The 19,518-nt window shown below is 47.8% G+C and overlaps 8 protein-coding genes across 8 annotated transcripts; 5 read left to right on the forward strand and 3 right to left on the reverse strand.

Annotated features, from left to right (window-relative positions):
* Positions 1 to 993: 993 nt before the first annotated feature.
* Positions 994 to 3,057, forward strand: GGS22DRAFT_177573 (uncharacterized protein; the record flags this gene model as incomplete). Its single annotated transcript, XM_047963525.1, has 2 exons — positions 994 to 1,439; positions 1,494 to 3,057. 2 exons carry the CDS (start codon positions 994 to 996, stop codon positions 3,055 to 3,057), a joined length of 2,010 nt encoding a protein of 669 aa, XP_047822631.1.
* GGS22DRAFT_152369 (uncharacterized protein) lies at positions 3,033 to 5,384 on the reverse strand. The gene has a single exon (XM_047959672.1). The coding sequence runs from the start codon at positions 5,098 to 5,100 to the stop codon at positions 3,349 to 3,351; it is 1,752 nt and encodes a 583-aa protein (XP_047822632.1). The 5' UTR covers positions 5,101 to 5,384; the 3' UTR covers positions 3,033 to 3,348.
* Positions 5,385 to 6,203: 819 nt separating this feature from the next.
* GGS22DRAFT_152371 (uncharacterized protein) lies at positions 6,204 to 7,187 on the forward strand. Its single transcript, XM_047959673.1, has one exon. It carries the CDS (start codon positions 6,298 to 6,300, stop codon positions 6,913 to 6,915), a length of 618 nt encoding a protein of 205 aa, XP_047822633.1. The 5' UTR covers positions 6,204 to 6,297; the 3' UTR covers positions 6,916 to 7,187.
* A 161-nt stretch (positions 7,188 to 7,348) lies between these two features.
* On the reverse strand, positions 7,349 to 9,409 carry GGS22DRAFT_152372 (uncharacterized protein). The gene is made up of 4 exons (XM_047959674.1): positions 8,844 to 9,409; positions 8,153 to 8,795; positions 7,650 to 8,100; positions 7,349 to 7,595 (listed from the first exon to the last, which is right to left on the reverse strand). Exons 1-4 carry the CDS (start codon positions 9,190 to 9,192, stop codon positions 7,488 to 7,490), a joined length of 1,551 nt encoding a protein of 516 aa, XP_047822634.1. The 5' UTR covers positions 9,193 to 9,409; the 3' UTR covers positions 7,349 to 7,487.
* A 1,006-nt stretch (positions 9,410 to 10,415) lies between these two features.
* On the forward strand, positions 10,416 to 12,500 carry GGS22DRAFT_63174 (uncharacterized protein). Its single transcript, XM_047967609.1, has 2 exons — positions 10,416 to 10,825; positions 10,872 to 12,500. Exons 1-2 carry the CDS (start codon positions 10,439 to 10,441, stop codon positions 12,198 to 12,200), a joined length of 1,716 nt encoding a protein of 571 aa, XP_047822635.1. The 5' UTR covers positions 10,416 to 10,438; the 3' UTR covers positions 12,201 to 12,500.
* Positions 12,501 to 13,051: 551 nt separating this feature from the next.
* Positions 13,052 to 14,357, forward strand: GGS22DRAFT_152377 (FAD/NAD(P)-binding domain-containing protein). The gene is made up of 3 exons (XM_047959675.1): positions 13,052 to 13,537; positions 13,625 to 13,964; positions 14,080 to 14,357. The coding sequence occupies exons 1-3, from the start codon at positions 13,104 to 13,106 to the stop codon at positions 14,317 to 14,319; spliced, it is 1,014 nt and encodes a 337-aa protein (XP_047822636.1). The 5' UTR covers positions 13,052 to 13,103; the 3' UTR covers positions 14,320 to 14,357.
* Positions 14,358 to 14,528: 171 nt separating this feature from the next.
* On the reverse strand, positions 14,529 to 17,579 carry GGS22DRAFT_152379 (uncharacterized protein). Its single transcript, XM_047959676.1, has 5 exons — positions 17,313 to 17,579; positions 17,102 to 17,220; positions 16,337 to 17,035; positions 15,193 to 16,274; positions 14,529 to 15,144 (listed from the first exon to the last, which is right to left on the reverse strand). Exons 1-5 carry the CDS (start codon positions 17,375 to 17,377, stop codon positions 14,782 to 14,784), a joined length of 2,328 nt encoding a protein of 775 aa, XP_047822637.1. The 5' UTR covers positions 17,378 to 17,579; the 3' UTR covers positions 14,529 to 14,781.
* Positions 17,580 to 17,959: 380 nt separating this feature from the next.
* GGS22DRAFT_152381 (histidinol-phosphatase) lies at positions 17,960 to 19,517 on the forward strand. Its single transcript, XM_047959677.1, has 2 exons — positions 17,960 to 18,483; positions 18,539 to 19,517. Exons 1-2 carry the CDS (start codon positions 18,322 to 18,324, stop codon positions 19,304 to 19,306), a joined length of 930 nt encoding a protein of 309 aa, XP_047822638.1. The 5' UTR covers positions 17,960 to 18,321; the 3' UTR covers positions 19,307 to 19,517.
* The last annotated feature ends 1 nt before the right edge of the window (position 19,518 follows it).

Raw genomic sequence — 19,518 nt, forward strand, 5'->3', positions numbered from 1 at the left:
GAGTAGGGCTGAATCCATTCCCTTAACCCAACGCGTCAATGTCAATTATCATAAGATCTCATGGCACTAATTGCGCCAAGACGACCCAAATTTGATAAGATCAGAAGCCCAAGCCAACCTAAGTGATGATCCCGCTCCCTACCGAATACCTGGGAAGCTCCTACTGTTCCCCATACCATGTTTTTTGCAAGTCATGGAAAATCCACTTATTTGAACATGCCTACCTATTTGCCTCTAATGGCGCGCATCATACTCAGAGGCCCACAAGATGCCCAGACCCATCAAGTTCGTCGTGTCACCGGGGTCACTGAGCACAAATGAGCACGTTTGCTGTTCCAAAGTGGTTCTCACGTAACATACAGTATGGCGATATCGTTGTCATCTAACCACCGTGCTACAACTTGTGGTTCTACTTGTGACACCATGGGTTCATCTACATCCTATCAGGTACGTATTAGATACCCGTTAGTACGGAAGATTCCTCCGTCAAACCTTCCGCGTCAAGGCCCGAGTGATAGACCCGATTTAGAAAAACCGGAGCACCAAGTCAAGCTAACTGTCCGGGGCAGTATAGTTCCTTCTCCACCGGTCCCATGCCCAGTTCGTGTTAGCCAATAGTATATTCTACGTACGTGACCATGGCAAACAATACAGTATCTTCAACATTGAGAGGCAGAATTTTCTGTTATACGTGACTAAATAATGAGGTATCATAGAAATATGCTACCTGCCGCTCTTGACATTTCACCGCACAATCTGATGTTTCTAGCTAAGGCTATAAAACTCATCTCCTTCTTTAAGGAAGATGGGTAGTTGACACATCGTACCGTCTTCCGATTCTTCCGTGGTAAATATTCGCCCTGAAGGTCACATGGTCGTCAACTAGGTATCAACATGAAGATTCATATTAGTATCATGGCTGTCGCTCCCCTGGCGGCAGCCATGACCACGGCGGGCTATCGAGGCTATGGTCTGATCGGCCATGGCATAACCATGTATGATCCTACTTGCGCTTATTCATGCCACGACGTTATTAGCAGTTATCAACTCAATTGCTCCATGGTTAAGGGCCAGGGAGAAATGAGCGAGATGAGTGGTATGTCGGGACCAATGATCGTTACTTCGTCCAATTGCTACGCAACCGACGACAATTTCCTCCACAGCATGGCCTATTGTATCGAAACGCATTGTCCGCATGTTTCGCAAACTCGACTTGAACATTACTGGGAATATTTCCTTGTCGGCCGTTCGCCAAACCAACCTACGCCGAAAGAGCCGTACAGTGTTGCCTTACTCCATGCTGATCCGCCCCCTAAGGTGGTCGTCGGCCTCAAAACATTACTTAACACGACTACATTAGTTGTCGAGGAGGCATATTTGGCATCTTATAATGCCCTCTCTCTATGTGAGGAGATCGACACTAACCATAGTAACTTTGGGTATGTTCATAACCCCTTAAGCCCCCTTTCACTTCATTACTAAGTATAATTCAGACTAGTTGTTCTCATCACTGGTGCTGCCATACCTGTGGCATGCTCTCTACTACGTTTTGTGCCCTTCCCAAAGGCATTGGCAAGCCAATTCAACGCTTACTTCATTGAACCCCCTTTATTTGGTCGAAGACATCGAACCCCACTTCACAACATCGCGATTATGCCTACGCGCGGTCAAGCCATGCTAATAGCATATTTCTTCATTATCAACATTATATTATCTTGTGTCGGTTATCCCCAAGCAATGCCAAATTCCTGGTATCCGTCAAAACACGAGGAGTTAATAAGCTACGTCCGAAATCGCCAGGGTGTTCTAAGCTTCGCCAATGTCCCACTCTTAGTCCTGTACTCCGGTCGAAATAATATTCTCCTGAAGATTACCAACTGGCAACACTCGACGTTCCTCTTAGTCCACCGATGGATCGCCATCATCTGCACGCTTGAGGCATGTATACACTCGTCGATGTATCTGGATAGATACCTTAAATCAGGTGGTTTCCATACCCAGAGCAAACTACCATACTGGATATGGGGAATCGTCGCTACTCTCTCATTCACCATCTTGCTCCCCGCTAGCATACTCCCGCTGCGACAGAAAGCCTACAACCTCTTCCTCGCCTCCCACTTCGCGCTCTCTTTCATCGCGTTGATCGCCTGCTATTTCCACATATACAAGCGTTTCGGAAACCAATGGGGATACGAGACATGGATCTACATCGCCTTCGCGCTCTGGGCCTTCGACCGACTAATGCGTTTCGCCCGGTTAGCCCGAAACGGGATCCGATCCGCCGAAATCACCGTCGTCGACGAGCACAACATCCGCGTCGACGTCCCGGGCGTATCAGCACAAGGGCACGCCTATCTCTACTTCCCAACCCTAAGCTGGCGCGTGTGGGAAAACCACCCCTTTTCCGTAATGGGAAATCTAATCGCGCAGGAACCCGAAAGGAAAGCCCCCAGCATAACAACCTCCGAAGAAAAAACCAGCCCACCGAACCGCAGCATAGAGAAAATCGACGAAGAACCTACCCGAGACGACTCCATCTCCGTGGAATCGACAGCGACAAAACCCCCTTTCAAAACGGGTCTGACATTCTTCATCGCGACAAGCGGAACCGGCATCCGCTCAATCCTGCACCGAAAAACCCGGCTCCCGGTCCTCGTCGAGTCCTCCTACGCCGCCTCCTCGCTCGACGAGCTGCGCGCCGTGCCGAACTGCATAGTCATCGCCGGCGGCGTCGGTATCACGGCTCTAGCCCCACTCCTGCGCACCCGCGGGTCCGGCGTACGTCTGTTCTGGGGCTCGCGAAGCCAGGCATTGGTTGAAGCGGTGAGAAGCGCGTTAGGGCCCGGGGTCTTGGAGCCGAGTATTGTGGGAGAGATCTCGGTGGGACGACGTTTGGATCTACGTGCGATTCTGGAGCGCGAGGTTTTGGAGGGGAGTGAGACGGCGGTTGTAGTGTGCGGACCTGTTGGGATGGCAGATGAGGTGAGGGAGATTGTGTGTGAGCTTGGGCGGAAGGGGAGGGTTGTGAAGCTTGTTGATGAGGCATTTAGCTGGTGAGGATGGGAGGGCAAGGGCGGGGTATTACTGCTATGGGAAAAGGGGCGTCGCGGTGGCTGGCTGGAGGAGATATTGGGTGGCGTGGCGGTGATCTGTTCTTACTGATACCAAATATTTCGCAAAATCTATTGCCCACTCTAGATAGGACGATAGGTAGATTACGATATATACGAAACTATAAAGGAAGTATATGAGGTGTTTTAAAATGGTGAATCTAGGTACCTATAGATTTCTAATCGCAACTAAAAGGGCCACATTCGTACGCCTACCTAGGCTATCTTCAGGCAGTGGTTATGCAGGATCCTCGCTCCAGACCTCAATCTCCTCCACGATAAACTCAACCTCCCAGTCCCCTCGATTCGGATTCGCCTCATATACCACGCCCTCTTTCTCCTCGCCATCTTCATCTCGGTCCGGCTTTCCATCCACATTCCCTCCCCACTGCTGTATCTTCCCGCGCCGCAACCCATCACGCAAAACCAACGTCACACTCCCCTTTCGCCCATCAACCCCATCCACCACCCCAACATCTCCAAACACAAGATTCTCACCCTCCTCAGCATCCACAACAACACCCCACCCCGACTCCCCCACAACACCACAAAACACATCCTGCACCGGCGCAAGCTGGAACAGCTCGCACTGCCGCTGTCCCGGATTATCAGGACTAACCTCCGACGCCGCGCGGATCTGACTCCCATCATTCCTCGGTATGGGACTAAACAATCCAAACACGCAGGGTCCCCCCTGTTCAGCTGTTACGTCCGTAGAAGCGATAACTCGGCCGGAAAACAGCACGATAGCTTCTTCCGGAACGCTTATCATAGCCTGTACGACAGCAGCGGGGGCGGGGAAGTTCGGTGACACGAAGCGGTTTGTGCGGCGCAGGAACCCTGCATCCATGGACCCGGCGAGGAAGGAGATGAGTTGGCTTGTGCGGGGCAGCGTGAGGATTGCGTCGTTTGGGAGGATTCGAGGGGGGTCGGGGGGCTGGATGAGGGATTCTTTGTTCATGAAGGTGAGGGTGAGAAGGCGGTAGAGAGGCTCGACGATGTGTGGCGCGATGGTCCCGATCGCATGCGCGAATGAGGGCCAGGTTATTAGGTCTGATGTTTCTGTGTCGCGGTCTTGTGCGAAAGCGGTGCAGATGGCGTTTACCGCATCGTCGTATTGGGATAAATCCGCATTTTTGTCGATGCCAAGATTCTTCAGGTCTATTTGTAGCACCAGAAGCACTTTCACCAAGTCCTTGAACCGTTGCAGCGGTATCGCCAGAGTGCATAGCTCGGGAAGCTTCTCGTCTGCTTTGATCTGCTTCGCGATGTTGCGGAAGGCGTCTCGTGGTACAAGTGCCGACCAGCGCGGCCGCTCCTCCTGTGTGGAGTACAACACATCCAACAGATCATGATATATCTCATCCCCATCATCGTCGTGGTTTACAGCACAGCTATCAAGCCAGCCGTCCCACGAAACATCGAAGGAGTGTCGAGCTGTAAGTAAACGAGCATGGGCTCGGACCCTATCTTGCGCAGTGAGGGGGACGCTACCTGTAGCCAGGCTCTGGAAGAGAAGGCGCAGACGATCCCATCGCGTACGCATACGAGATAAGTCGCTTTCCTCTATAATATACTTCGCGCGGTTCGGCAAGGCCCAGACCAGGGCTCGGCTCAACTGAGCCAGGGATAGGGCAACCGTTTGGAAAGATGGCTGTGGATGGCTAGGAGGGTAAGGTAATGAGCTAAGATAGACCACGCTTTCGTAGATAATTCGACCAGCCTCGACTCCTTCAGGACCCTGGGGAAGGGAAGCCTTTGCTTGCAGAAGAGAGATGAAGGCTGGCTCGGTCAAGACTTGATCTTCGCCAGAAGAGGTACTAATAGAAGCTGACGAGAATGTGGCTTCGATGACTGGCTCTTCTTCGGGGTGACTCGCATAACTGTTCCTGATCCCATGATCAACCCGAGATAGGACATGCGCCCGGGTCAGCATGCCCCGAGCGACCCAGTCATTGATTTCCTTTATGGTCCAATCTTCGTCTTCCATGATGTTGGTCTAGATAGGTAGGTGAATGAGAAGAGTGGCGTCCTTGTCAAGGTAGAAATAAGATAATGCTCTATCAGATATGGATTACTGTGTCATGTGTGAAACTATCAATGGATGAGGAGACGAATACGATATCCTCTCACAGGTTATTGAGAAGAGTTAGTTTTTAAAAAGAGAAAGAATATTCCGACTCCACATCCCTGTTACATTTTCACCCTGCACCTCAGAAGCAAGCAGGATGAGGTTGATGCTCTCTACCTTCATAAGCACCCAATTGCCAACCGCACACCGGTTTAATATTCATTGCTTTCTATTACAATAATTATTAAAGATCTAGACCGTTATATCCCTTACTATTTTACATGTTCCTGTGGAACATTCGAGATGAGAGACGGTTGAATCGATTATTTAGCTAAGACATAAAACAAGATCTTACTAATGTCAATATATTGAACGACCACATGATTTCTGCACCACCAGTCTACACGTTTAGTGCTTACATACAGGTAGAGTGGATAGATTATTAAACTTACAAAGTCTACAGCATCGTGTAAGAACACTATCGGTACTCCGTGTAACTCCGCGAACTTCTTCCGATTTAAGGGCTAACATAATCTGTTCCTATTTCATCCTATATGGAGCACCCTAGGTCTGAAGGTAGCGACAGGAGGCAATGAATATTTTTAGTAGGCTACCTAACATAAAGGGGAAGCTTCAAGAAACAGAAGATGAACAACACCATATGACCGCATATGATTACCCCCTAATCATAAATTCATAGGTACATTTAGATGACCTAGTACCGGGAACCCCGAAACAGAGGATTGTTTGCGAATATCGATATTTTGGAGGTTTGTTGTATTGAGAGCAATTCCATATGATACGATTAGATCAAGTGAGACTCGGTAACCACTGCTGTTACAATCATCAAATCAATGCCAAGAGCACAATGAAGGGTCATAACGGCGAGCGTCTAGGAAAAGGAGCGAGGCGTGATATGGAGATTTTTCCATGCTGGTCGAGGTAGAGTTCGAGTTATATGAAGAGAACGAGATATATAAAACGGCCCGTCCGAGCCTCCAAAATCATGTCCCATCCACCCACGATCATCAAATTACGGAGTTATTCAGACTCGCCTTCACTTAGCCTACCCCTATTCATACTTCCAGCTTATTACAAACTCATATTCAATCCACGATGAGATTCAACTACTTCCTCTCGGCCTTCTTGGCTACGCTTACCATCGCGAGCCCCATCTCCGCCGGCGTTGATGTTGCCGAGGGTGCTAACTTGGTCACCCGTGGAGAGACGGTAGTGGAGACACCGGAGTACAAAGCGGCTATCATACGTCTCCCTGAAGCGGTACAGAATGGGTTCTACTACTTCATTCAAAAGGATATGCTCGGTGCAAAGATCCTGGATGGGGATGCAGAGACCCTCAGCGAGCTAGAGCAGCAGCAGAAGATCCTTGGGTTCGAGCACATCGGAGTCGTAGTAGGACAGATCAAGTTTACCAAGGTGGAAAACAAAAAAACGGGTGACAGTACGGTCACCAAGGACTTTGTGGCAACCTACTATCACATGACCAAGAACGTTCGTGGTGAGGCTCTTGTACATGCGCCGAATTGGAAAGCAGGTCTAGTAGACTTCACCAAGTCGAGTCTGCAGTTTGGAGGAGACACCAAGGCAAGGGGGCTGGAAAAGGCTAGGACCGCCCACAAGGAATACCTCCTGGATCCAGCCCATAAGATGTACAACATCCAGAAAAACAACTGCAACACATACGCTCAAACTATTCTCTATGCGTTTAGATGAAGACATGGTTCAATGTTGCAGCATGAAGTTGTACAGTGAATCCTAGGGTTGATGGTTATCGCGTTGAGAAAATTTTTTTGAACTTTCTTTTCTGTCTTGTAGAGGCTTCAAGCTAGGTCGCAGGTTATGAAGTGGTTAGCAGTTGGATACTAGGTACTAGATAGATTGGCGATATCGCCGTACATTCTTTTCTCTTCGTGTAAATACTCGCCCTTTTATATAAGTGGCTACTATCATTCTTTTACAAAATATCATTATATTCTCAATTAGTACCTCATGAGACTTGTTATGCTAGTAGATAAGTCTCAAGATTGGTCAAATAGTAGCGCATATCATCACTAGAGGCCTTAATTAATAGAGCGTCTTCTAGGGCGTAATGCGCTTTAAACATAAACAATAAGTCGAAATAAACAGATTTTGGGTAATAACCTTAGCATCAGTTTTTTAAACAGCTCTAATTGGTAGGTACTATGGGACACCCCACTAGTAAATTTATAGTGGAGATAAGTCTACCCCAAACGTTAGAATTGACTTACTGCTAGAGGCCCACTATAAACCCAACGAAACACCCTCTAAAAAGTCTGCGAGTTCACTACGCAATCAGTACATCTTTCATGATCACTGCAAAATACACACCACCAGGTAGTTTCAACGACCATCGGGCCATTCCCGCACTCGCACTATGAGAATTAGAATTTTAATAAAAGGTAAAAGTAAATGATGGCGTTACTTACACAAAACCATACAGGGGTACTCCGATTACCCCGAAATCGTCCCGGTTCCGTCGTTGGTTTATCATTCACCACATCCATAGCAGATGGGGAAGGGGGGTCGTGGTTTGATGCGTTAAACGACTCCATGATATCAGGATCTGACATTAAGCCTTGTAGTGAGCCTTGTGATGACATTGATGCGTCTGTCTCCCCATCATGTCCTGGGTCGCAAGAGAAGACTGCAAGAGAAATTTCTTCTAGATGATACGCCACATGCGAAATCATTGCAAAGCCGCCGCTAGGAACTACTTCACGGCAAAGAGGGCATGTTTTGTCGTCCCATTCGGGATGAAGCGCGTGGCCCCTTGCAAGGTGCTCAAGCCAGTCTTCTCTGGTTGTGAAGGCCATACGTTCGCAAGGACAAGAGGTTTGGCAGCAAATCCATGGCCGGAGATCAGCTAATAAATGTCGCCTGTAACAGCTTAGTGAACATCGCTTTAGGTTGAAAATCTGTGTAAACTTACTTCCATGTTCTCATATCCCTTTTCTCTATTTCTTTTCCGCATGCAATGCATGGGAACAACTGACCTTCTTCTATATTGCTCGGAAGTGGTGGTATACTCGCCCTTTTTTCACCATCTCGCCTGTATGATATAACAGTAGCCGCATAGTTGTTAGTAGATGCCACACTTGTCCCCAAACCGGAATCCTTGAATTCGGTTATTGCATTGCCGACTGTCTGTGCCCTGTTTTCATCAACCGGTGTGTCTGCTTGTTTTGAAGCTATTCTTTGAAATGCATGCCAATTGGCTTTGCCCAATGCAACAGCTAAATCGGAATCACATTTTGGGAACTTGGACAAAACTCGGTTGGAAAAAAATTGAATGGGATTCCAGGGGTCAGGAACTCTGGAGAAAATGGGGTGTTCTCCTATAGGAGAATCAAGTACAGGGTCTTCCAATCTTGGACCAAGATCTAGCAAATTTTCAATTTCAGCTAGTAATGCTTCTGTGACATTCTCCAGAGTCTGTGCGTTTGCGAGCTCAATATAACCGCCCGTATTATCGTCCTCAGTATCCAATGATGCCTCTTTAATTAAATTGGAAGCATATTGGTTCAGATTTGCCAGATTGGTATCAGAGCTTGCAAACATGTGCACTGAACATACTATTTAAACATTAGTGATAGCGATGGTTTTAATGGGAAGAGACAAACATTTCTGGAGGATGGCGCATATATCCACTAATAACAGTATTGTGAATTTGCGAAGCTGGTGCGAATTCTCTAGAAGGACATCTAGTCCACCGTCTTGGGCTTTATAATCATCTGCCCATATAAGGTAGTTTGTATATCCACTATCCAAGCGACGATATAGAGCTTTTGAGCCGAGCTTCTTGTCGTTGGTGTTTCTCATGAAAGCATAGTATAGATTGCGACCGACAGCATACAGCTTGGCTATCATCCCTTTTCCAGGTTCCCTAGAAACGTTATTTTGCCATTGCAGTACTTTTTCTATCAACTGAGTGGTAATATTGCCATTACCCAAATCACCTTTGTTCTCCATGAAGGGATGTCGTATTGGGTTGGAACGTGTCTTATCTGAATTACTGTGAGCTTGAAATAACAACAAATATGTTTAGCTTTAACTCATTTCTTCTTCATTTCGAATGCGTGGGCCCCCCGTATAAAGAAGCCGCTTGCTGGTAAACTAAATTACAAGACAATAAATTCGAAAAGGCCTTGTGTGGAAAAGCCTTGAAGAAAAAAACAACCATGTATCCCCATACCTAATCTATACCCGCCACTGCATACATAACTGCCTAGGTAGGAGGCACCTAGGTGATGTACGTCGTACGCAGGTGGAAGGGTCTGGAATTTCTGTCGTATGAGCTCAAGATCGCACTGCCACCTTAAATTTTAATGACATGAAACTGACACACTTCATCTTGTACATATGGAAAAGCCTCATGTAGAAAAAATTCTATACCTTGATTCGTAAAAGGGGCGCCATAGAGTGAGCAACATCTGCAGTAAAAAGCCACATTATGAGAGAGTACCTGGGTGCCTACTAGGTACCTAAGTAGGTAAGTACTTGGAGCTTCCCCACACTTCTAGCTTATAGCGAAAAAGGATGTTGTACTGCAGATTATGAGCCTCGTTATTCGGGCTATGCCCATTCGATGGTTATGGCGATGCGACCGATTCCATTTGAAAGGCGTGGAATAGAGTGGTGATATTGGTCAGCATTGAACCCCACAAAATACGGGTGAAATATTAAAAAGCATAGCCCAGCTGCCCGAATGACAACGCTCGAATAAAATTAGTTATTAGAAGGTCTGCTTGACACCTATCAATTCTGCCTACAGGAGAGAATGGGTTAAATGCAAGGGTGTCGCATATAAGCCCTGTTTACGTGCTCGTAAACAGCGGTGTCGCTTTTGCGACAGAGGGTATACTACTGGGTATTGTAATGGCTGTGTCAGTACCTAGGTAGGTATCTGCATCGCTATTTGAGTGCTACCAGAAATGCTGGCGGGGTATGTACTTCGTACAGCGCGGGGAAAAAAAGGCCCCTTTTTAGGTGGTTACTGTGTCAATAAGTTTAGCTTCGGGTTATTACTTTTCTGCCCCAACGGCCTGAAGCCTCGCCATTATGCATACCTAACAAGGCAGATTTACTAAAATAAAAGTACTTTAGGTGAAAATATACGAATTCCAAAGATTTAAGTTCCGAGTGACATATCTGTAGATGTTTATCTTGTATATTCCTCCCGCAATCTTAATTATAGCATTCAATCTTCGAGGCCACGATGGATCCAGTATCACTGGCCCTTGGTATCGTTCCTATCATCCTAACATCTTGTAAAGGCTTCAAAAAATTAACTAAAAAAATCCACATCTTCCGTCACTGCAGTTATGAAATTCATCAAGTCCAAAGAAAGCTCAGGATCCAAGGGGATTCGTTTCGGGACGAGCTTCATCTGCTCCTCCGCCAAGTACTTGATGATGACGAGATGGCTGCCACCATAGTGGATGGCAAAAACCATCCACAGTTGCAACACAACGAACTTGAGGATAGACTTAAGTCTTACCTAGGTTCCAAATATACCTTATTCGAAGCGACGGTAAATGAAATACGAGAAATAATTGAGGGCCTTTTGGAAAAGTTTTCTACCTTTACTCAGTCCCAAACACCGGTACGTGCCCAAGATTTATTGGGAGATGTGAGCTGACATTTTCTAGCATTCTCTATCGAAACGTACAGCGGATGCAATCCAAATCACCTTAAGGAAAAGCAACTACACAGAGTCACTTAAAACTCTAAAGGAGTCAAACGCAGAACTGAGAAGAATTCGAAAGGTGGTTTGGGAAATACAAAAAACTCCTATGAGGATGGACTGCATTTCATTACCATCTGGATATGAAACCATCCGAAATATGTCTTCGTCACTATATAACCTCCTACTAAATGGGTCTTTGTCATGCAGTACTGTCATCGACGCCCATCACTGCGTCAGACTCCTGTTGAATTCCACGGACGAGATTCACCCGAGTATGAACGTCTTTTTTGAACATCGACTGATAATTCAAAGCCATGGGGGAAATATCCATTTTCACGGCATTCCCCAACAGAACTGCGGCAGGGTAATGTTACCCATATGTGCAAGTTGCAAGGACGACCGTCATCTTGTCTCGACCCCTGAAGCTGGCAGGGTTTCACAACAGCCACACAATCATAGATCGGTTACCATAGATATGGATCATTCAGCAGATGAAGGCGACAATTTGACTAAAACCGGGGTTAAATGTAAAGAATTATATGTTCGCTCCGAAGCATGTTCTGGACCATCGCCTCGATCTCTAGGTTATCTCAATATCAGGGAGAATAAAAAGCTTGTCCTGTATCCAGGTCTACGGGGGTTGGACACCAGTTGTGATCTCTTAATTCTGCGAAGGACTACGCCCCTTGTGGACTTTCTTAGTCTTCCTGTCCACCATGTTATTACAGACATGGACCGCATTAAACTGGGGATTACCTTAGTAAAATCGATGTTGAAATATAACTCAACACCATGGTGGCCTCAGGAGTTAACATTGAGTCAAGTACATGTTCTAGGAGAAGAAGATAACGATTTATCGTCATCTCTCAACACGCTACATATTTCGATACAGCTCGGAGCGGCTGGCCTTGCCACCGAAGGCACCAAATCTCCTTCTATTTCTTTGGATGAAGAAGAACGTCGACTTAGCTTCTTGTCCCCGGAGTCGATTCAATACGCCATGGATAACCATGGTATACGAAATCTAACCCTGTATGGTCTAGGGGTGTCGTTACTCCAGATTGGCCTTTGGGAGAATATTCCATGGGAAGATCACGTACAGGTGCGCAGGAAAGTTGCGCGTCTCTCTTGGCTCGGGAAGCGTTATAGGGATGCGACTAAGAAGTTGATCAATTGCGATTTTGGTCTAGCTACAGAAGAACTCTGCGACAGAAATCTCCAGTCCGCCATCTTCAGAGATGTGATAGGAGATCTAGAATCGATTGTCAATCTGTTGGAAAGCTCTGGATAGGTAAAAATAGCCCATTTGCAAGGATTGTACTCCAGTGGATGGTGTTTCTCTAGAGCCTGATGGAAAATTCATGTACCCACATTTATAGTTTCGTACCTCGCTAGGTGCGCTGATAGATAAGGAAAAAGACCTGGAGAAGTCTTGTGGAATTGCACCCCGAGTTCCTCTCGGCGTGTTATCCAAGAATGGCGATTGGATCAAGCTTGTGGAGATATCATAATGGCTGGGTGGCTGCATAACGAGAACTTTCCAATTTCCACAGTGGAAGAGTTAAAAATTAATGGGTACCTGGGTACTTGCGTTGGCACTACCTACGTGCCATATCCCAACATTGAATCCCGTTGATTTGTCACCTATTCATTCGAGATTACCCGAAGTTATCATGTAACGGCGTTATCGTTCGCCCTCCTTCCCCGAATCCAAAAAGGGGGATAAACCGGAAAGACCCACAACCGGAGACTTAACGGCAACTTATAGAGACCCACACCGGGAGCATCATCCGGACGAAAAGGGGTGATCACATATATCGAGAACATCGGATGTAATGAAATACTATTATCTGCGAACATCTATCAAGGTTACATTAGATGAGACTAGATGCAACATAAAAAAGATGCATTTCGCATGATATCACACCTTCTCCAAGTTCTTAAGCACCTAGAGCAAAAGTCCCCGATATGTATCCCTGAAAACTACCTACCTACATTACACCACAGATCGCAACGAAATCAGCTTAGAATAGCCCGTTCAAAAGTTCCAACTAGCTGCCAACAACAATATAAAGCCTTCCACCAATTTCTGCTCAAGCTTTCAAGACATCTCTCAATCTCATACTCCCACTCTCAAAACCCAACCCATCCACCTACCTAGATACACAGAACCAAAAAAAACCACCCAACCACCATGCCCCACCCCCCAATAACCGACGTCCTAATCCTCGGCAGCGGCCCGGCAGGCCTCTCCTGCGCCAGCGCACTAGCGCGGCAACTGCACAGCGCCATCGTCTTCTCCACATCCGTATACCGCAACGCGCGCGCAACACACATGCATAACGTCCTAGGATACGACCACGTCTCCCCCTCCATATTCCGCGGTAAGGCGCGTGCGGATATCGAGGCGCGGTACGCGGGGACGATACAGTTTCGGGATGTGGGGGTTGTGAGGGTGCGGAGGGTCGATGATGGTGTTAAGGGGAAAGAAGATGGGAGGACAAGGTTCGAGGTTCTGGATGAGTTTGGCAAGACTTATGTAGGGAGGAAGTTGGTGTTGGCGATGGGAGTACGGGATGTGATGCCCGCGGCGCCGGAGGGGTATGCGGAGTTGTGGGGTTATGGGATGTGAGTTTATCTGATTTCCCTCCATCTTATGCCAGTCCCTTTCTTTGACACCTTTGAACTAGGGGTACTGATAGAGGATCACGTTAGTTTCCACTGCCTCTTCTGCCACGGCTTCGAAGAGCGGGGATCCGCCTCAGCAGGTGTTCTAGCAATAGGTCCTATGCTAGGAGGTGGTGGTAATGATACTGCACCGCTGATGGCACCAGTAATTGCGCGGATGGCTGCCCGGCTTGCGGGACATGTCACAGTCTACACGGACGGAAACGAAACCCTTGGATCGCGGATCCGGGAACAACTCAAGAGTAACCAAAAATTCCACGTCGAGAACCGCCGGTTAGTTCGTCTAGCAAAAGATCCGGATGTCGGAGGAAATGCGGGAGTTCTCGTAACTCTTGAAGACGGGAACGTGAATAAGGAAGGATTCTTGGTACGTCTTAAACCCCTTTCCACATTTTGGACCCCACCAGTATGCGCTTTTCGTCATGACAAGAAAAACAGGAATAATAATCACATATTTCGCTAACACGAAATAAAACAACCAGGCCCACGTCCCAGCCATCGAGCTCAACGGCTCTTTCGCAGCAGACCTCGGAGTAGCGCTCGCGCCTCAAGGACACATCGACGCACAACCTCCGTTCTACACGATGAATGTGCCAGGAGTCTATGCTGCAGGCGACTGTGCGACCATGATGAAAGCCGTTCCTATGGCAACCATGATGGGGAGCAGTGTGGCAGCAGGACTAGCGCATGTGTTGCAAGCCGAGGATGATGTGGAAGAGTAGAATGAGGCTTGTCCGGGTTAAGGTAGCATCACATTAGAAGGGAAGGGAGTCCTGGAAGTAATACATACCTTGGATTATACCAAATTAGCATTAGGCGTTCATAGATATGCTTGGGCGTGTAGATAACACGAGCGCAATATCATAGAGATCACTTCAATATGCGAAATACCCAATGAGTTGCAATACATCAATCCGGTATGTATTAGGCCATCCCCACCAGCAAAAAACATGCTCACTGCCATACCACGTTTATTAACTCTTTAGGTTGTCCCTCAACCTGAATGCTGGAGAATAGAATATATACATCGTAACAGCTCTGCGGCACTCACGGGCCGTATTCGTAAGGCATTGAATTCTAACTGCAAGTTCAGAATATCCTTAACAGCAGACTAGTGCCATTACACAGGTTGCTCTCCTATATTAGTAAACCGCGGGACATGCAAATAACCACCTCGCGACGCCTTACGATATATCCCAACCTTGACCTGATTCATAATCCATGTCGTGTTGATCTTGCGAGTTAGAATTGTCGACTTCACCCTCCTCCAACTCAGCGTTTACACCGTTATCCTCGGTAGTAGTTTTGTCATGACCTGTCTGCTCATCCTCCACACCAGTCGTCATAGGAACATCGTCATCAGCAGTTACCTTCTTCTCAGATTGGGGTGCAGAGGCGGTCCAGGCGATCTCGACCTTGTCGTCAAGTCCAGGAATAGCATTATTTGCAGATACCCCGAACATGAATTGTTCCGCCGTCTTTCGGTCTTTGAAGGTAACATGAGTTGATTTCGGGTCTGTGTGTATCTCCTTGAATTCGCCGATACCCTAGAGTTGGTTAGTCACAGTTGCAGAATAACACATTTCCACACCTACGAAAAGATACTGTCGGAGGGCTTCGTCCTTCTCCGGATTCGTGAAATCCACCCCAGATAGGACAATTACTTTTGGCCGGTTGTCCAAGGAATACACGGCGTACGCTGCGTGTCTAGCTTCGACACCTCCTCTGCCCTGGAAGCCATGTGCACCTCGATAGGCTCCAGTTACAAAGCGCCCACGGCCGCGGTAACCTCGGCTGCCTCTACCACGACCTCTAGGATTCCAGGATGAAAACTCGTCCTTAACGGCATCTGGATCGATTCCTAGCACGTTAGCTTCCTCCTCCAGCGCAGCTAATTGCGCCCGAAGAGCATCCGTCTGCGACACAGGTTTCTTGGCTCCATCTGCCGCTACCGTAGTCTCATTTCCGCCATTCTTGGTTAGCTTAGCTTGAAGCTTGAGCTTCTCCTCAAGCTGTCGCGCACGAAGCTCTTTCTGACGTTCCTCCAACTCTTGGCGCTGGCGTTCCAGCTCCTCTCGCTTCTTGCTCTTTTCCTCGTGGGCCTTCTGAGCCTCTTCTTGTTTGCGGAGGAACTCATCCATATCAAACGGCTCGGCACTAGGAGTATCGCTGTCGGCAGGGAAGTCACCGTTCATGTCTGTCTCAGTCTTGATCTTCTTAATCTTCCCATTTATCGGAGCCGATCCAGCTTCAGCCTCATCCTTATACCAAAACACCTTGACAAACCGATTGTCAAATATTACCTTGGGAGAGCTCCAAGCCGCATGAGCGGCATCCCAGGTATCAAATTTGACGATGGCTAGCGGATCGGGCGTCTGCATTGAGACCTCTAAAATATTGCCAAATTGGGAGAAATACTCGCGGATTTTAGCGTCGGTAAAGCATTCGAGGGGGATATTCTGGACTACAAGGGACGTCTTGGATTTATCATTAACAGACCCAACAGCAGCAAAAGGTACCTTTCCTTTCATGCGTTTTGGTCCCTTGTTTGCATCTCGACGATTATTTGGAGGGGTAGCTGGAAACGGAGGTAAATTGGATGATTGCGACTTTGGCAAAAGACTCTGGTGAATATTCGGTAGGGGCATCGTGAAGATCGCGTTGCTTGGGTCGTATTCTATCCGATTGTTAGCATATAGACCAATGATCTACCCACTGGCACTAAGAAGGTGTACTCACCGTCGCCTGCTGACGGACCAAGTGGAGGTAATGTTAACGAATCCATGCCATGATCGAATCTGCATTTGTTACCTCTGGAGCAATAACCCTTCGTATCATAATCTCTGCATCTCTTTCTTCGGCGTGGTGTGGGGATAGTTCCAGAATACACTGGTTTAGGTAGATTATCTTCTTGTGAGAATGTGAAGCCCAACTGGTTTAACATATTTGGATTCATCTGTGCCATATGCTGATCGTGTTGGGGTTGGAATTGTGAAAGTTGAGGCAATGGTGGTGGTGGTAAGCTGGGGCGATTGGGGTCGGAGAATGTGTGAAATGTGCTGGGAGGGAACGTAGGTCGATCGATTGACCCGTACGGATTGTCAAATCGTCCACGTTGTATGAAACCAGTGTCTCTTCGAGGTTGCTTGAATGGGTGAGGGTATGAACCCTGGCCATTCAGAATAATATCAACCTCATCATCTCGGTCGTTATATGGACGTTTCTTCGAACCGCTCGGGGCATACGTAGGCGCTGCTAGATTTGACAAGTTCGGGGGATATGGGATTTGGGCCTTTAGGTGAGGTAAGGGTTGGGCGTTTGTTGGGGCTGCGGGTAGAGGAGGGATGACAATATGGGCGGAAGGTGCAGGAGGAGCTCCCGGTAAATAGGAGCGATATTTGATGGCTTGAAAGACGTCATTGGTGAATTCAGCGGCATCTGTAAACTCATCAGCATCCAGAACACATCACTATTAGCTAGATTATGGAAGTAAATGCTTCATACCCTCTCTTAGAAAGTCCGGAATTTCATCCTCGAATATTTTGCGAATGGAACCAACGTCACCATCGTGTCGTAGGAGGGCTAAGACATAATCTGCAAGCACGTCGGCATCCGCGTCAGACCTGTAGGTGGGAGAAACAGTCAAAGGTCAGCAAACGTAAACAGGAGAAGTAAATATAACGATCCAATGGTAGGGATTCATATATGAACTTACGTATTTGCAAGGCGACGGATAATCCATTGCCTGAGCAGAGGCGCGTCTCTCTCAGGGAACAACATTGTCAATTGAGACGTGTCGTTCAATCACGACATGAGGGTTTGTGCAGTTGAGGAAAAATGAATAAGACAAAGAGAAGGAAGACGCATGTAAGGTTTACGCGTCGAAGTACATGTACGAAGTACTGATCAGAAAAGAAAAGCTCCAATGCAGCTGCCGTTTGGTCAAGCTTTCGTTAAGCTCTGACCCAGGAAAAGTACAAGGCTGACGACCTTGTTCTAGAAAAATACCATGTGTGGGGCGGGAAAGCACTCTTGTAAAAAGCACCTAGATCCGATAGGTCGCGGCTCTTATCCCTTGAATGGTCCGAGCTTTATCAGCTAAGTGGGGGGACGAGTTAAAATCTTTACGATTAGAATTTGCCTATCCCGTTAATGAGATTTTTCATGGTTTCCACGTGCTTGATCGACTTTCACGATTTAATCAGTAACAATATTTATTAGTCGCGAAATTGGATGACTAAAATGAATCTTATTTCTAAACGGCCTGTAACAGCTGAGTGACATAAATACATATGTACCTATGTACATAGTAAATGCGATATGACAAAGCGGTGAGACCCGCAGGATTGAAAACCAGGTACCCAGGCCCAGGATTACCTTTTCATCGGAAATCCGGGGGATAAGATAGCATGTAAGATTTCGAGCCCGTTATCAAATAAGTGGAATCCACTTCGATGCTTTAACACTCATATCATCATATCATATCGTCTTCACATGTATTTCATAGATCCCGAGTGATCGGGCTCTAATCGTATAAGTACTCGAAAAAAAGCAAGCAATTAGGCCGTTTCAGACCCTTTCCCGTTTGCACCCAACTCGTTTGCAAAAATAAGTGTGGCGCCAACCCCAACACTATAAGACTCTCAGTCTCAGTCTCATCTCACAACCATCACCACAATACTCCACTACCTAGATAATAGACAAAACATAAACTCATAACCACGATGGCATTCACAATGCACTCCCACTCAGGCCAATTCTGCCCGGGCCACGCGAAAGACCAACTCGAAGACATAATCAAGCACGCCATCAGCATGGGGTACACGACCATGGGACTCACAGAGCACATGCCACGGACCAGCCTCGAAGACCTCTACCCAGAAGAAGTATCCTCCCCCACCCCAAACCCCTTTTTCCCACCCACAAACTCACACCCCCCAGCTCTCCGACCCCCCAACCTCCCTCGCCGCGCTCCTCCCCCGACACGAATCCTACCTCCTCGAAGCGCAGCGTCTGCAAAAGCAGTACTCCCCGCAACTGCACATCCTAATCGGCTTCGAGGGGGAATGGCTGCGGCCCACGTACAAGACCCTCGTAACCACGCTCGCCTCGCACCCAAGCATAGACTACTTCATCGGGTCTCTCCACCACATCAACAGCATCCCAATCGACTACGACGCGGCGTACTACGCGCGCGCGGTCGCCTCAGCGGGGGGCACCGAGGAGAGCGCGTACGCGCGGTATTACGACCAGCAGTATGAGATGCTGCAGTCTTTGCACCCGCGGATAGTCGGACACTTCGACCTCGTGCGCTTGCTTTCCTCGTCTCCTGACCGGGTTATCTCGAGGACCTGGCCAGAGGTGTGGGAGCGGATAGTCCGCAACTTGAAGTACGTAGCCTCGTACGGGGGGTGGTTGGAGTGCAATAGCAGCGCGTTGCGGAAGGGACTCGCGGAGCCGTATCCGAGCCGGGAGATCGCGGAGGAGTGGGTGCGGCTCGGGGGGCGGTTTACGCTGTCGGATGATAGCCACGGGATCGCACAGCTCGGGACGAATTTCGGGCGCGCGCTAGAATATCTAGAGAGTTTAGGTGTGGGAACCTTGTGGACGCTAAAGCGGGAAGCATCGGCGACGGAGGGTGAGAAGGCGAAGTTGGTGGAGGTGGAGGTTCCGCTTCAGAGTGTGAAAGATGTTGTTAGTAAGTGGTAATTTATTGACAGAAGGTTTTGGGATGTTATCAATAGGGAGCTAGATAAAAGTATATAAGAAGGAACGGGGCGAAAAGGGGTAGCCGGATAGGAGGCAAGGAAAAGGTAGGGGATAGGCGAACTTAGATGAGACTATTCCAATAGTCCATTATGATTCATACACGCGGAAAATATTAGATTATCACGTCTCGATCGGAAGACGATAGAAATTAA

Source organism: Annulohypoxylon maeteangense (genome assembly GCF_022496945.1).
Source record: "Annulohypoxylon maeteangense strain CBS 123835 unplaced genomic scaffold GGS22scaffold_2, whole genome shotgun sequence".
Classification (NCBI taxonomy): domain Eukaryota; kingdom Fungi; phylum Ascomycota; class Sordariomycetes; order Xylariales; family Hypoxylaceae; genus Annulohypoxylon; species Annulohypoxylon maeteangense.

What these genes read in the sequence shown, in the direction of transcription:
- GGS22DRAFT_152371 (XM_047959673.1), top strand. Translation starts at nt 6,298, where the DNA reads ATGAGATTCAACTACTTCCTCTCGGCCTTCTTGGCTACGCTTACCATC.
- GGS22DRAFT_152369 (XM_047959672.1), bottom strand. Translation starts at nt 5,100, where the DNA reads ATGGAAGACGAAGATTGGACCATAAAGGAAATCAATGACTGGGTCGCT.
- GGS22DRAFT_63174 (XM_047967609.1), top strand. Translation starts at nt 10,439, where the DNA reads ATGGATCCAGTATCACTGGCCCTTGGTATCGTTCCTATCATCCTAACA. An exon ending in TTACTCAGTCCCAAACACCG is followed by an intron (nt 10,826 to 10,871) that starts GTACGTGCCCAA and finishes GACATTTTCTAG; the next exon opens with CATTCTCTATCGAAACGTAC.
- GGS22DRAFT_152372 (XM_047959674.1), bottom strand. Translation starts at nt 9,192, where the DNA reads ATGGAGAACAAAGGTGATTTGGGTAATGGCAATATTACCACTCAGTTG. An exon ending in AGGGATATGAGAACATGGAA is followed by an intron (nt 8,101 to 8,152) that starts GTAAGTTTACAC and finishes AAGCTGTTACAG; the next exon opens with GCGACATTTATTAGCTGATC. An exon ending in GTACCCCTGTATGGTTTTGT is followed by an intron (nt 7,596 to 7,649) that starts GTAAGTAACGCC and finishes TAATTCTCATAG; the next exon opens with TGCGAGTGCGGGAATGGCCC.
- GGS22DRAFT_152377 (XM_047959675.1), top strand. Translation starts at nt 13,104, where the DNA reads ATGCCCCACCCCCCAATAACCGACGTCCTAATCCTCGGCAGCGGCCCG. An exon ending in GAGTTGTGGGGTTATGGGAT is followed by an intron (nt 13,538 to 13,624) that starts GTGAGTTTATCT and finishes GGATCACGTTAG; the next exon opens with TTTCCACTGCCTCTTCTGCC. An exon ending in TGAATAAGGAAGGATTCTTG is followed by an intron (nt 13,965 to 14,079) that starts GTACGTCTTAAA and finishes TAAAACAACCAG; the next exon opens with GCCCACGTCCCAGCCATCGA.
- GGS22DRAFT_152381 (XM_047959677.1), top strand. Translation starts at nt 18,322, where the DNA reads ATGGCATTCACAATGCACTCCCACTCAGGCCAATTCTGCCCGGGCCAC. An exon ending in AAGACCTCTACCCAGAAGAA is followed by an intron (nt 18,484 to 18,538) that starts GTATCCTCCCCC and finishes CACACCCCCCAG; the next exon opens with CTCTCCGACCCCCCAACCTC.
- GGS22DRAFT_152379 (XM_047959676.1), bottom strand. Translation starts at nt 17,377, where the DNA reads ATGTTGTTCCCTGAGAGAGACGCGCCTCTGCTCAGGCAATGGATTATC. An exon ending in ATCCGTCGCCTTGCAAATAC is followed by an intron (nt 17,221 to 17,312) that starts GTAAGTTCATAT and finishes TCCCACCTACAG; the next exon opens with GTCTGACGCGGATGCCGACG. An exon ending in TGGTCCGTCAGCAGGCGACG is followed by an intron (nt 16,275 to 16,336) that starts GTGAGTACACCT and finishes ACAATCGGATAG; the next exon opens with AATACGACCCAAGCAACGCG.